The sequence below is a fragment of the Clarias gariepinus genome, chromosome 1, assembly GCF_024256425.1.
Source record: "Clarias gariepinus isolate MV-2021 ecotype Netherlands chromosome 1, CGAR_prim_01v2, whole genome shotgun sequence".
Taxonomy (NCBI): domain Eukaryota; kingdom Metazoa; phylum Chordata; class Actinopteri; order Siluriformes; family Clariidae; genus Clarias; species Clarias gariepinus.
In genome coordinates this window covers 26,128,360-26,143,315 of record NC_071100.1, presented here as the reverse complement: position 1 = coordinate 26,143,315, position 14,956 = coordinate 26,128,360, and the positions used below count along the sequence as shown (strand labels likewise).

General features: G+C 38.9%; 2 protein-coding genes across 3 annotated transcripts in view; both read right to left on the bottom strand.

Annotated features, from left to right (window-relative positions):
- Window positions 1–2,669, bottom strand: part of nhsl2 (NHS-like 2) — a 79,548-nt gene extending 76,879 nt beyond the window's left edge. Inside the window, exons 1-2 of one of the 2 annotated variants that reach the window (XM_053497521.1) lie at window positions 2,577–2,669; window positions 1,698–2,205 (exon numbers count right to left, since the gene is read on the bottom strand). In XM_053497521.1, the coding sequence (XP_053353496.1) occupies window positions 1,698–1,977 (280 nt within the window). In that variant the 5' untranslated portion in view covers window positions 1,978–2,205; window positions 2,577–2,669. Of the gene's footprint in view, window positions 1–1,697; window positions 2,405–2,576 lie in introns of those variants that run through there. The other variant, XM_053497522.1, reaches the window with a different exon arrangement.
- Window positions 2,670–8,601: 5,932 nt separating this feature from the next.
- Window positions 8,602–12,996, bottom strand: rps4x (ribosomal protein S4 X-linked). The gene is made up of 7 exons (XM_053505201.1): window positions 12,931–12,996; window positions 12,319–12,396; window positions 12,006–12,186; window positions 10,207–10,304; window positions 9,495–9,666; window positions 9,130–9,287; window positions 8,602–8,761 (listed from the first exon to the last, which is right to left on the bottom strand). The coding sequence occupies exons 1-7, from the start codon at window positions 12,931–12,933 to the stop codon at window positions 8,660–8,662; spliced, it is 792 nt and encodes a 263-aa protein (XP_053361176.1). The 5' UTR covers window positions 12,934–12,996; the 3' UTR covers window positions 8,602–8,659.
- Between the last annotated feature and the right edge of the window lie 1,960 nt (window positions 12,997–14,956).

Below are 14,956 nucleotides of genomic sequence, written 5' to 3'. Positions count from 1 at the left end.
GTAGCGTAGGAGGCGTCATAGGGACTGCATGCCAGAACTGTGGAGCAGAAAATGGAAAGAAAAAAAAGCACATGATTGATTTGACAGAAGAACCTGATAGAGATGAATACGCTGCAAGGAACAACCCGTGCAGTTTGTTTGCTGTTGATAATTATCTGACAAGAGTCCATTCAGCATATTATCTGGATAGCTGTCCAGTGACTTCGTGGCCACACAGATTTGTCTTGTTCATCTCAGTGAATCTCTTGCTTGTACTAAACTCTATGACCATTCTTGGTCTAAATCTTTTGTGGACCCATAATATAGCCTTGTGGCATGCCACTCTCTTGGCCTGGAGATTAGTTACAATAGAAATCCAATTGCATTTCCCACCAATATAAACAGTACAGCTCTTGATTTTCATTAACACCACTCTGTGCCTGGCCTCGTAAGTTTGTTAGAACACTATTCATTCAGCTTAAACCTTAATAGTTTGCTTCAGAGAAAAAGTAGACATATTTAAAGCAATGGTTTTTAAAAAACAGGGACTGCCAGTGATCCAATAATCATTGAAAATAGTTGAAGTCCGGGAAAAGCCACAATTACTACGTTTTAAATATGTCAAATGTTGTCTAATCCAAATAATATAAATAAAAAATGGCTTGTTTGTGTGGAAAGTATGAAGCAGTTCTGCTTTCTGACTATAAAGTTTCTGACTATAAAACCTCTCACCTGACGAATGAGATTACACATACACACACGCGGTACATTTACATGATTTGGCAGATGCCCTTATCCAGAGCAACTTACATTTTATAGTTGAGGGTCAAGAGTCCAACAGGGGCAACTTGGCAGTGGTGGGGTTTGAACCTGGGACCTTCTGAACCATAGTTCAATGCCTTTACCATTGCACTCCCCCTAGTCCCAGGACCATTTCTCACTCAGTCATTCATTGTCTACAACGCTTTATCCTGTGTACAGGCTCGCAGAGGGGCCTGGAGCCTATCTCAGGAGACTTAGGGCATGAGGCAGGGTCCACGATGCATACCATGCGTACAAAGCCATCGTTGGGCACACACACACACACACACACACACACACACACACACACTCATTTATACAATGCAGGCAATTTTTGGAACACCAAAAATTGGACTGTGGGGGGAAACTGGGGAAACTCACTAAACATGGGGGGAACATGCACAAACAGAAATCGAACCCGGGCTCTGGAGATGCAAGGCGACAGTGCTAAACAATAAGCCACCAGCAGTATTATATATATATATATATATATATATATATATATATATATACATAATAATTTTTTTTAATCGAAATATCCCTCTTATGTATAGGAACAAACTTTTCAGTGCTTGAGGCCATTTAGAATCAACTTTGCACTTTTTTTAAGAGTTCCCTTCCTTACCAGTCATTAAGAGCTACACTTGATGTGCTCAGAGAGCTGTATGTAATGTACAGTACAGTATACGAGCACTACAGGCTATAGAACGCAACAGGCTCATTCTGTAAACAACCATAGAGTTCATAGAGCCAAGCCAGAGAAGTCACGCATAGTTTTCTTATCTCATTTGTCACCAGAGTGAAGAAATCTCACCAAACGCCAAAGCCAAAGCAAAGCGAAGCCCGACCTTGAACTCGGTGTAACAAGTGCGAGCTCGGAGCTTCCCGCCAGATGGAAGTGAGAGAGCGCGGCTTACTTTGGAGCGGCGGCTTGCTGGCTGCCAGAGCCGAGACGTGTCTCCGCAGGCTGAGAACTTTGTTCTCCAGTGTTCCCGAGCGCTGGCAGACGGAGGCGATCTCCCCTTCGAGTTCCTCCAGGATGCTGACGGACTGCCTGCACAAGTCGGAGAGCTGTCTGAGGATGGAGCAGAGGCTGAAGCCGCACACGTCCGCCAGGTCCGCGCACGGCGCTCGGGCGCTCCTCAGCGCGCTTCTGCACACGTCCTTGGGCGCGATGATGCGCTTGCAAAACGGCATCTTCTTCTCCGCTCTTTTCTCGTTCTTTCTCCCAAATAGTTCAGCCTTGGTTGGTTGGTTGTTTGGTTGGTTGGTTCGGCGCTTCCGGTCAGCGCGCGCTTCCCCCGCGCGGAACTCCGAGGCTGGCGCGCGGTGAGGACGGAGCGAGTGCGGGCATCTTGTTTGCGTTGCGGCTGATTGTCCACTGCGCGGAGCTCTGCTCAGCCTGCATGCGGCCGGAGAGGAAAGCTGCGAGGGAGGATTCAAAAGTCAGCGGCTTTACAGGAGGGTGTAAAACACAAAGCAAACAGCATGGCACATTTCTGAGCTCTGGAGCAGTGTCGTGTGCTATCATTGCGGACACTGTAATACTAGAGTGTGTGGATTGGACACACACACATCTGAAACTGTTAAATAGTCCTCAGCTGGAGACAAATGAAACAGGAAATACCTATTTGCGCAAATTCACACCACTTTTCTTTCTACTTTCTCCCCGTATAGATTACACAAACACACAAAAAAAAGTTTTTTCTGATTTTAAACCTAATGTGCCGTTCAGATCATTGGTGCTGTAAATATAGTGTTGCCCCTGATCAGAACCCCAATAACAAAGAATTCACCAAGAGCCTTTATAGCTTTGCCCTTGAATTAGTGGGTCCCAAGTTCTTGTTGGTACATCTTGGATTACAAAAGGTAATCAGGTGTCCACATCTGCAGTTTCTTTCACACCTGAACTATTCATTTCTGAAGATTTTTTTTGTTGCATCTCTTCTAAGATGAAAAAAAAAAGTAAGTTTGGCAACTTTAAGTTTTAACAGCTGCACTTCAAGACCGTAAATTTCAACACTGCAAATGCACCCAGGTTCAACAGTGAAAAAGAAAAGAAAAAAAGAAAAGAAAAAAAACTTCCTCCAATCCTAGCAATCCTTCCACCAGACCAGACCAGATGTTGGCCCCTCCCAAGCTCGCATCTGCTGTACTGTATGTATGCACCCCCACCCTAAAGCAGAACTTGGCTGACTTACAAGTTTTTGTTTATCTATTCATATATTTCTTAGAACTGCAAGCTGGACAGGTTAAGCTGAGGAGAACTGGAGAAGAAAGAGAAAAAGAAGAAGGGGAACAGGTAGATGAGTGCCATGTCACCCATTTCCAGTTATGTCATCAAGCATTCTTTCATCCATACATGATTTTATGAAAGTCTGTCATGCTGTAATAAAGATTAGAAACATGTGGGGGAACCGTGTCTGGCTGTTAGTAAAACATGACTGACTCCATTGTTCCAGGTCCCCACCCCATTACACACAGGCCAAACACGCAGGCAGAAATACTCCTAGAGGGACCTTGAGGCTGACCCTTCCAAGCCCACCTCTTTTTTACTAAAATGATTTCCCTGATTTGTCTAACATTTCTTTCTTCTTTTCTTTTTCTACACACGTGATAAAGATGCATAAATTCACAAAGTAAACGTCTTATGCTAAGCAAGTAAAACATTAACACACAAACACTATACATTTTTATACCAGGGTAAGGCTCACCTATTTAGGGAGGGATCAAAGACAAGCCTGTCTGGTGTCCGATCCCACAGATAAGTCAGCGCGGCACAAATCACTGAAAAAAGTCAATTCTGGAGACGATAGAAAGGAACTAGACCACGCAGTGCACCACAGCCCACCACGCCTAGGAACCTGTAGGCAAAGAGCCCAAGGCCACTGACCTGAAGTGCAAACTCCCCCATCTGATCAAGCATCCACAGGATGTGCTGCACAAACAAGTCAGATCCATGGAGGCCTCACCCTCCAACCCAGAGCACCCAAAGGATCCCCCGACAATGTAGTAGTGCCAAGCACCATAACACCCCCAGAGGTCATTCCCAGAGGGGTTAAAACTGCCTAGGTGTCATACTAGGCATAATCTTTTTCATTGTTCTGTTTAGACTCCACATACATTACTATTTGTTAAATGTTTCCAGTTTCCTTTGGGTTTAATTTTAATAATTACTGCTTACAGCTTATTAAAAAATGATAAATAAATATAAATAAATCTAGTATGTCGAAATATTCAAATATTTGGTTTCGAATTTGAGCAAAATTACTATAATACAGGATAAACACTGAGTATCTCTCAGTCCAGTTCAGTACACACCACCACATTCATGGGAAACTGCCGACTGACAATCACTAATAATTATTGAGCGTAAGCCAAAGAAGAGGACAAAAGCCTTTCTTTTAGACGAAAGTAAATCTTGCCGTTAATGTGGAAATGAATGTTCCAGAGTCTGGAGGAAGAGAGGAGAGACACGGAAGACAAGTTGCAACCGTTTACCATGAGATTGTGGAGCACTTCATTCACGCTGTTTTATTTCACACAAGGGGAAATGTGAGTGATGCAGGAGCAGTGCTAGTCTGGCAAGTTTATGATTCATTTTCGACGGGAAGTTAAAGCAGAAAAAAAATCCTTTAATTAAAAAAAGACCACCTGCTACAAAAAACTGATCAGATCCATTTAAAATACTACATGTACTTACATCAATAATCATACTTACACATTTGGGTTAATATCACAAAAAAGTCTTTGAGAGATTTTCCTTTTAACTTTATATCAATTTTATTAAGTAAGGCTGTTAGAAATGCATGTTGGACAAGCACCAAGACTTTTTATAAATAAACTGCACATGGACAATGTACAAACAAAATCCACCCTTTCATTGACAAATTCAAAGTGGAGTTATTACATTTTCAGAAAGCTATATTGTCCTCTTCTCAACAATTTATTATAGTTAATAGGAAGTCTGTTGTTGATAAAATCAATCCCAAAAATCATGAACAAAGGTCCACCCTGTCATCAATCTAAGATTTTTTGCTAAAGCTAGCATTTATTAAGCACATGGTGGAACTTCAGTTAACAGAGTGATTCACTGTTGAAATGATTATGTACTGTTTATCACATATATTTTGAAAAAAATTGAAAAAGTTTTTACATGTATTAATATTTCACTGACAGGGTGAACATGCTATGTTTGACAGTAAGCTACGAATACAATATGATTCACCCTCCATTGAAGAAAGAAAAGATAATAGGTAAAAATCAAAATGACTTGTTTTATTTAAAAAAATGTTGAAAACAATAGGAACATATGGAAAGTATTTTAATTTTGTGCCTTTCAACCATGTATTGCACTCATTGAAGTTGTGGATGTGAGATGTGGCAAAATCACATATACCCCATCAAAGGAAATGATTTAAAATGAAATGCATTTTAAAACACCTATGACGGTAGGTTCTGTGTTTGGTCACTAGCAATTGTGGCTGATCGGACAAACCCTTCTCACACACACTTCACACTCCTGCCATCTGGAAAAAAAGGTACCGAAGCATTCGGGCACACACATCCAGACTGTGCAACAGCTTTTTTTCCACAAGCTATCTGTCTTCTTAACAAAAAGGGACTGGACTGATAAACACATACACACGCACACACACACAAACATTATCACTCTGCTTAACTCAACTACCTCAAAACATTGAGACTGGACTGACTAATCAACACAAGTGCAAACACACTGACCTACACCACCAAACTATCGTACACACCAACCTGTAAATGCTCTTTTGCACAATATTCATTACTGGACTACTTTTTGCACTAACTTCTTTACTCTTAATTTTTGCTGCTACATTAGGAAATGTTTACAGTTTCTTCACTACCTTTCAACTCAACACCATATTATGTTACGTTGTATTTTGTCGCACTGTCACTTTGTTGTTGCTTTTGTTTGCACATTTGCATGTGTTTGTCTGCCGTCTGTAAAAAAAAAAAAAAAGAAAGAAAAATCCCTGTAGATAGTCTTCCCTAGATAGTTTTTGTTAATTTATGTTGTAATTTGTGTTAGGTCAATTTGTCTTGTCTCTGCTAGGCCTCTTAGTTAGCTAGTTTAGTTTTTTTGTTAATTTATGTTGTAAAATTATGTTGCATGTAGCACCTTGGTCCTGAAGGAACGTTGTTTCGTTTCACTGTGTACTAACTGTATATGGTTGAAGTGACAATAAAGCCTTCTTGAACTTAAACTCATAAAATCTCAGTACTGTATTAGATTATTTTGTAATATGTTGTTGATAATCAGGTGATTCTGATGACACGAAAGGCTCTTTATAGTGATTTTAATCCATTTAGCAAACACCCCCCCAAACATGTAAATGTGGTTAGAAGCACAAAGTATTGTAATGGAACAAGAACATTTTCTAAACCACTTAGGAACAGAAGGATATAAGCTCAAGGACACAAGACACTGTGTAGGTGTGTGTCTTATTCTGGACACGAGCCCCAACCGTGTGTTGGAGCGGGATGAGCGAGCCATGCTGCAGTGCTGCGGACCATCAGGCCAAAGGCTGCAGGACAAACAGGCTGAAACCCAGCAGGACCCATATGGCCTGGAGAAGAGCCACAGCCAAGTGGAACACACACATTCACATGCAAGCATGCATTCCTCCTGTGACGTAGCGCCTCACGACTCTTCAACTTGGCACCTACCGGGCCTTGTAATTTAGTAGTAATTCTCCATGGAACTTAAACTATACTTAACACACTTCCACACTGATCTTGGAGCAATAAACACAGATTCTGACTGACTTGGGTTTTATCATTACATAAACCCATAAGTAAAACCATTAGTGTCCCTCTATATCACTGTGGATCTACAGTAGCACACATTCAGTTCTAATGGAACACCACCTCGTTTCCATGTTCCCTTACCTTGATACATATCTTCCCTTCTGAGCGTCATGCTCTGAGGACATAATGAAACATGGAGAGAACAAACAAAAGGAAAATTCTGCATTTTAGAGGCACTGGGTAAGGGATGAAACCCTGTTGGGAAAAGATTGCAAAGCTTTATTTACTCTAAATAGCATTATAACCTTTAAAGTGATGCACATTTTCTAGATGTACCTTCACCCTTTGGAGTGTTTGATGACCCTATACTATGCACCTTGAGAAATATTGGAAGATGTGTACAATTTTTTAAAGAAAACAAGTGAGAAGGAAAAACTCATTTAATTTCTTAAAGGACTTAAGTTCATATTTAAGGCATAACAGAAAAGCACAATCAAATAAAACATGACAGGGAGGGTCAACTTGGCCTTGTGCTTTGGATCAACTTGTTGGAACATCCAAGGGTGTCCCATGAACAGCTTTCATTTTGTAGAATGCAAATTGTCTGCTAGTATTTTGATAGCATGCTGCATTCATCTGATCAACTTCCCTGGTCCATTGGAGCTCACACAGCCCCAAAACATAACATCTTATTGTTCACCTCTATAAGAATTTGAACAGTAATGACTGAGATTTTCAAATGTTGAGATCTTTTTCATCTCTTTCCTGCTTAATAAAAGTTCATTATTTATTATACCCGGTTATTTGACCCGGATAACGACTTCACACCACCACTACCCTTAAATAAGAAATTTTTGCATTTAAACTTGAGCACAAATGTATGGTTTATGCAGTGGTGGGATATAAAGCCAAGAAAAAAATATATATATTGGAAGAAACATTGATATATGACAAGGATATACATCATACTATTTATCTTTTCCTTAAGCGTCATGTTGATCAGCACAACTGTGTTGTAATCGTAGGCATCACAGCCAAGCAGATATTCAGTACAATCTTGCGGTTGCTTTTATACATTTTCACAAACATTTACCCAATTGGTTTGTTTATTTCACAAGTTGTTCTACCCATCAAAAACACCTATTCTTCTGCAATTAGATAAGGAATTGACTCCTGTTAAATCACAAACAGTTAGCATTTTAGCAATACAGCATTAAGGTGGTGAGAGTGTAATCAATGACTTTTGACATCTGCGACATGGAGTAATAAACATTCAAGTGCTAATGTATTCTGTATCAGCTATTGTGATTGCCCCATTACCAATCACATTACTTGGTCAGATGATAAACCAACTCTGCATGAACTTACATTAGAACTTACCAGTATGTACTGTACATCACCTGGTTTCACTAGAGTACCTTGTGTGCATCATGCATTTGGTGCAGTCAAGTAATGGCGGGCTGCTATTTTACCGGAGTTAAAACTAGGATTCTATTAAGTTTACTTGGTTAATCCTGGACCTTAAAAAAAAAAAAAAAAAAAAAAAAAAAAAGTAGTTCTTAAATTTGGTAATTTAGTTAAAACTAAATTTAAAAGCCATCATACAATTACTGTTAAAATGCCATAACTTTGCCCTTTGAAATCTTTTGGTATTTGATGTTAAATACTAATCATTTATCTTTAGAGTAATCTATTATGTTTATGCACTAAATTACTAAGACGGAAGGAGGACTGACCAAAAATTAAAAATTTTTAAAAAGAAATTAATTTGTTCAACCTACATAGACTAACCAAGTATTACACCTAAAACATGTTGCCTCCTAAAAAATTTAGCTAAAAATGGTCACGACTGGCTGCAATTCACAATTAAATTGGTTTGATAACACTATGGCATATTCAAGAGCTGTGTATAAATCATAATGGAAATTACATCTGTCTGCAAAGATGCTTCATTTGCATGTTTTTTTTCACCCAGTTGTCTACCTGTGCCTCATTACCAGCATAAATAAATAAAAATAATTCAATCTTGCGCCATTATAGTTGTAAATATTTTTTTTATTTGAAACCAGGGTTTGGGAAGTCTTGAATGGACTTAGCTGCTGCTCTGCTTGGCAGCCAGTCTCTTGTCTCTCTCCTCAGCAATGGTCAGACGGATACCCTTTCCACGAGGAATGGACACCCAGGCCTTGTTACCCTGGGTATGTGAACAGCCACACAAAGGAAAACATTTTATTTAGAAATTACTTTCAGCACCAGAAGTTTGCAATTCACTAACAAATGTCTGATTTGTTTACATTACAACTGACACTGCATCATAAGCAACAAAAAAAAGTCTAAAATATCCACACTGAAAAGAATGATTTGTCAATGTTCTTAAATGTACATAGGGAAAGGTTATGAATGATTAATAAAACCCTCAATATTCTTTGAACTTTAACACCTTTGAACAAAGGCAAATTTAAGTCAAAAAATAAATTAATGAATAAATGAATAAAAAAAAAAAAAAAGTATTAAAAAAAAAATGCAGCATGCATCAGTAGATGACATCCATATCTTACTCACCTTGCCAATGACAAAGATGTTGGAGAGCCTGGTGGCAAAGCTGTTGCCCGTGCTGTCTTTCACGTGCACCACATCAAAGGAGCCAGGGTGCCTCTCTCGGTTGGTGATGACACCAATACGACCCAAGTTAGCACCACCTGTCACCATGCACATGTTACCTACGCACAAGGGAAAAAAAAGGACAGGAGACACGTTATTCATGTGGATCATAACAGCTGTCGAGAATTTACTAAACGATCACACCAAATAATTAATAGATTATAAGATAACTGGTTGTTGCCAGTCTGTGCAAGTATATATGTGCTACCCATATTAGTACTGACTGGCTGCAGTAAAAATTAACGAGCAACAATAACAGGACTGACCGGTGTCAAACTTGATGAAGTCTGTGATTTTGCCAGTCTCCAGGTCAATGCGGACCGTGTCGTTGGCCTTGATCATGGGATCAGGGTAGCGGATGGTGCGGGCATCGTGGGTCACCAGGTGAGGGATTCCCTTAGTTCCAATGAGGATTTTCTTCACCTTGCACAGCTTATACTACAGACACACATTGGGTAATAAATTTTAACACAAAATCAAAAGTTGTTGTTGCAAAGAAAGTAAATATAGAGAATAGTGAAATGGTGGCTCAGCAGTTGTGGCTCAATTAGGCATGGCAAAGACCTTTAACGCTCAAGTGCTCAGCTTGATCTTAAAATTCAAGGCAAACAAAAAAATAAAAGCTCTTAAAAATTCTGAATCCTTGCAGGACAAAACAAAAAGGTCACTTTTTTTACACACAAAACCAAATTCAATTTACATGTTTGGCCTGAACAACTCAAACGCGTGACAGCATTATCTGTGCTTCTATATTCATAAGCTAATAATTTTAATTCCATAATGGAAAACCAGGTTTGGGTTTACATGCAACCAAAACTGAATAAAGCTAATTAAGCTCACTGACAACAAGCCATGTGTAGTCAGTAGTTAAATTCATGATTTCAATAATCAGCACCACAAGCCCTTTTACCTCAATTATAACCAGCATCCTCTGCAAATATATTTCCCAATGGACCATAAAACACCAAGTCTGCTCACCTTGGCCTCCTCGTTGGTGATGCGGTGGACGGTGAAACGGCCTTTCACATCGTAGATCAGACGGAAGTTCTCTCCAGTCTTCTCAATGCTGATCACATCTGCAACCCGGGAAAAAAAAATACTGTAGCAATGTACATAAACTGTTCACAGAACCTTTTCCAAGTCTCAGGCAAAGAACCCAGGCCTTATAGAGCAACGCACCGGGTGTTATTTCACAAGGCTTAGCATCATGCTACATCACCAGGTTTGGACAATGAATCAAGATCAGATTTAATTTTCTCTTGGCAATTATCTCGAACTCCGACTGGGTGAATGACGATGGCTCCATTAAAACACTTCAACATGTGCCAGCCTTAGAGGGAGGACATCTAACAGCTTCTCCATCTGCTATCAAATTCAACCATTGCACACAAACCACTGACTTCAACACGACACCAACATGCCTATAACTTGTAAGCAACTGCAAGTAGAAAATAAACAGTAAAACAGTAATCCTGAATCTGCTGCTATTCCACACATCACTAATCACAATTCCAAAGACTGGGGGGAAAAAACCTCAACTACTCTCATCATTTGCAATTGATTATAACTAACTGCAAGCTATGCGTAAAATGTGGTAACTATCCCCTTTTAGAGTGAAAAACTACTTTCATATTTTTTTTTTACTTAACATTAAATTCTTAATACGGCTAACGTTGCTACTCACTTTTTAAATTCTAACTGGTACCAGTGTTTATCCACATCTATGAATACATGGAGACCAGTTAAGCAGTTAAACCAATATTAAAAAAAAAAAAAACCTGCCCACCAAATCTCAACATGCACTTAATGAACCGAAAATTCATTACATAAATTTGATTTAGGAGCCACCTAAATCAAATTTCATTTGATATTTGCTGTAAACAAACATTTTATAAATACTTTACAATGTGTAACATGACAAATCTGTCTAAAAATAAATAGTTTTAACTAAAACAAACATTTATCAACCCCCAAAAGAGTGGTTAAGGCCACATGATTTGTTTATTACTGTTTCGATATTTAACTATTTAAACTATTTTCTATTTAAACATTTTAGATGAACGTCAAATAATGGCACAACATTATCAAAATTCCATTGATCAACTTTAAGTTATAAAATAAACATGCAATTGACAAATTCTATTCTTTTTACCTGTAATAAATTACAGACTTCTAACTAAATAACAGCACAATGTTGTGATTTTAAAATGTGGGCAATTGAATGTGCAGCACTAATGCAAGTTATGTTTTGTAGAATTATGCTTACAATTAAGTTTCAGCTGCGTGACAGTTTATGTTACACTTATAGTAGACAGTCTAAATAGACAAACACAATGGTATTTTACACAAGATAAAACACTGCAATTCAGGTAGTTGGATATAAATTAATCTAAATAAGCCTGCACCAATTCTATGCGTGAGCGTGCGCACAGACAGTAGTTTGAAAAATGGCAACAAAAAACAGTTAGAGTGAAATTTGAAGAAGTTTTGGAGAAACATTACTTGATTAGCAAGTTTACAGTGCTGCTGAGTTTTGCAGTGAAGGTGCATAGGTGCAGAGTTGATATATTACACTACTTTAAAGTATTACAAGTAATGTAAAGTAAAATTAATTAATTTTTTACTTCAACAAAATGTATTTCACCCCTTTAAAGATCCAAAAGGATTAAAGAAATGTAATCAAAGAAATATAAATGGCTAGATGTTATCTATGTGAACTGATGATAAAATGTGCATCAGTTCTACACTTTTACTAACATGACCACACACCAACTCACCCATAAATCCAGCAGGGTAGGTGATGTCGGTGCGGACCTTGCCATCGACTTTGATGAACCTCTGCATGCAAATCTTCTTGACCTCGTCTCCGGTCAGCGCGTACTTCAGCCGGTTCCTCAGGAAGATGATGAGGGGCAGGCACTCCCTCAGCTTGTGGGGACCGGTGGAGGGCCGAGGAGCCTGACAGTCACAAAACACAGCACTACATCAGAGCTGGTCACATTTCTCACAAGAAAAATCCCTTGCTCAGTCACACGAACAATCATTATTAAGGAAATGGGGTTAAGGATAACCATGTGGAAAAACACTTACAAACACTCCTGTAAGTTTGTCAAGCATCCAGTGCTTGGGCGCAGCGACGCGCTTCAGGTGCTTCTTCGGTCCTCTGGCCTTAAACACAATAACCACCATTTAATTTTCTGTTTATTTTGAAATTCTGAATGCTTTTTCAATTTTTATACAGGGGCAATCCTGGCTAACACGCTTAGCTTTCTTAGCATAAGAAAGCTAACCAATTAGCTTCAAATATACGAACACAGAAAGCAGCCGCGGCCTTCAGTGACACAACCGAACAATCTTCCCTGAACTTACCACACAGCCACTAAAGCCTCTTTTCACACCAAGGACAAAACTATTCAAACTGTTAATACAGGGAAAAAGAGTTATATTGCTAAACCCTGTGTAAAAGTGCTGTGTAACACTAATGTGGCGGCAGCCAAGCGGGAGACCCGACACTGAAGCCGAGCTACTGACAGTAAATAACTTTAATACAAAGATTTACTCAATCCTCAATAATATTAGGGTCAATAAACATTTTGTGTGTGAAAAGATGATATTTTAACGTTTTCCTTATTTAATACTTTGTAAAAAGACTGATGATTATGGATGAAATGGAAAGAGGACCGAAAAAAGAAATCTGCTCACCATGTTGGAGTCTGCGGAAAAGGGCCACCTACTTCCGGGGAAAGAAAGATATGCCGTACTACGGCGCGTGAGGAGGGACAGTGCGGAGTGCGTGCGCGGCTGCCCCCTAGTGGCTCGGAGTGCCTAGAGTTAAAAGGACACGCACAAGCAAACAGAATAAGGGTGGCACCAACCACTTTTTAATCAAAGTAAAGATGACACAGAACAGTACTGTACTGTTGAATTTTTCATGAATGTGTATAAATTAACCTTTTTGCCATACTTTCGGGTTGCATTTAATGCCACAAATCATGCACAACTCAAAAAGAAAATGTAACATTTTATCTGTAAATTATATGTATTTTACATATTTTATTTCGAATTTTTTTACCTTTATATTTCATATCATAATTGTCTAAAATTTTATTACAAATTATTATTATTATTATTATTATTATTATTATTTTAAATATATATTGCAACTTTACAATCTGCAACTAGAACTATACCATAGGGAAAAACTCAAATGGGACAGTGTTTATCTCTATCTCCATCCAACCATCTAGGAACTTCTGTAGTCCAACCAGGGGCCGTGCCAGGCAATGGTGATTACTATTGTATTTATTTCCATCTTACGACTGTGGTAAAACCTCCGGTCAACATTTACACACATTCACACATTTCGGGCAATTTGGAAACGCCGATTAGTCGGCATGTCTTTGGACTGTGGAAGGAAACTGGAGTACCCAGAGAAAACCCACCAAGCATGGGGAAAACATGCACACAGACCCAGATGCAGGATTTAACCCTGGACCCTGGAGGTGCAAGGGACAGTCTTTATCTCCAGCTAACAATAAACACCACCCAGAAAAAAACAGTTCCCAGTTTAAGTTTCTATCTATGCTGCTTCCTCTTCAACAAATCAAAGGAGAAGTGAGTGGAAAATATTATGCATATTTCCGACTCATATTGGTATAATTTGCATAACCAATCTATGACAGCTAAAAACTATGTAAAAATTCTACTGGTGGATTTTAAAGATGAACTTTATGCCTAGTCGAGTTAGTGGTTTGATGTCGCACAGGTTTTATTTTTAGTCAGATATCGCTCCTCCATGAATGAAGATCTCATTCAGGAAATACCAGGCAGTGGGACAGAACAGCTGTGTGTTTATGATAGGAGGTAAAGTGGGTCAGTGACTTATCTGTTAACAATGGCCTGGTGGTTTGATCTCTTCCCTCAGAGCTACTCCGTGTGATATATGTAAGCTGATAGATAATACCACAAGATCTAGGTTAATATGAGATACCATATAACTACTTACTCATATTTTGTTCATGCTTGCTTTTTTTTGGTGTGTAAACACAGGATAGCATGTGAAAGGGGTTCTAGTGTTCCCACAGAACACGTCTACACATACTGTAGATGCCTCTGCAATTTTCATTTGCCTGGACGCAGATTTACTAATGTCCACTAGATGGCAGTAGATCGTTTATCTTCATTGCCTGTATCTAACTGCTTCAATAGAGTTATCATTGAGCTCTTTGATCTACCAGCTAAATGAATGATTTTGGTGAAAAAACTACAGTTCAGCATGATGAATAAAGAAATTGTAAAAGCTTCAGTGGCTGTGATATCAATGGTAAGTTAATCTCTTACCTTACATTGACATGGGGAGTTTGAAGTGAGGGCGATCGGCTCGATTTTACCAATACCATATGAATAAGAATAAAAGAATTATGCATTCATTAAAATGCTTTCATTTTCAGTACTGCTCATCAAGGCAGGGTACACCCTGAATGGTGCAAACAAACACACTCCCACATTAAGTATGTACTAAAGGCAATTCAGAAACACCAATATTTGGACTATGGAGCAAATTGGAGTACCTGGAGGAAACCCACAATACACAGGGTGAACGTGCAAACTCCACATACCTAGACTGGATATGAGACTCATGCCTAACCCTGGAGTTGTGAGGACACAGTGTTAACCACTGATCCACTGTTTAACATTAAATTTGTATATTTTAGAATTCATGGTGGAA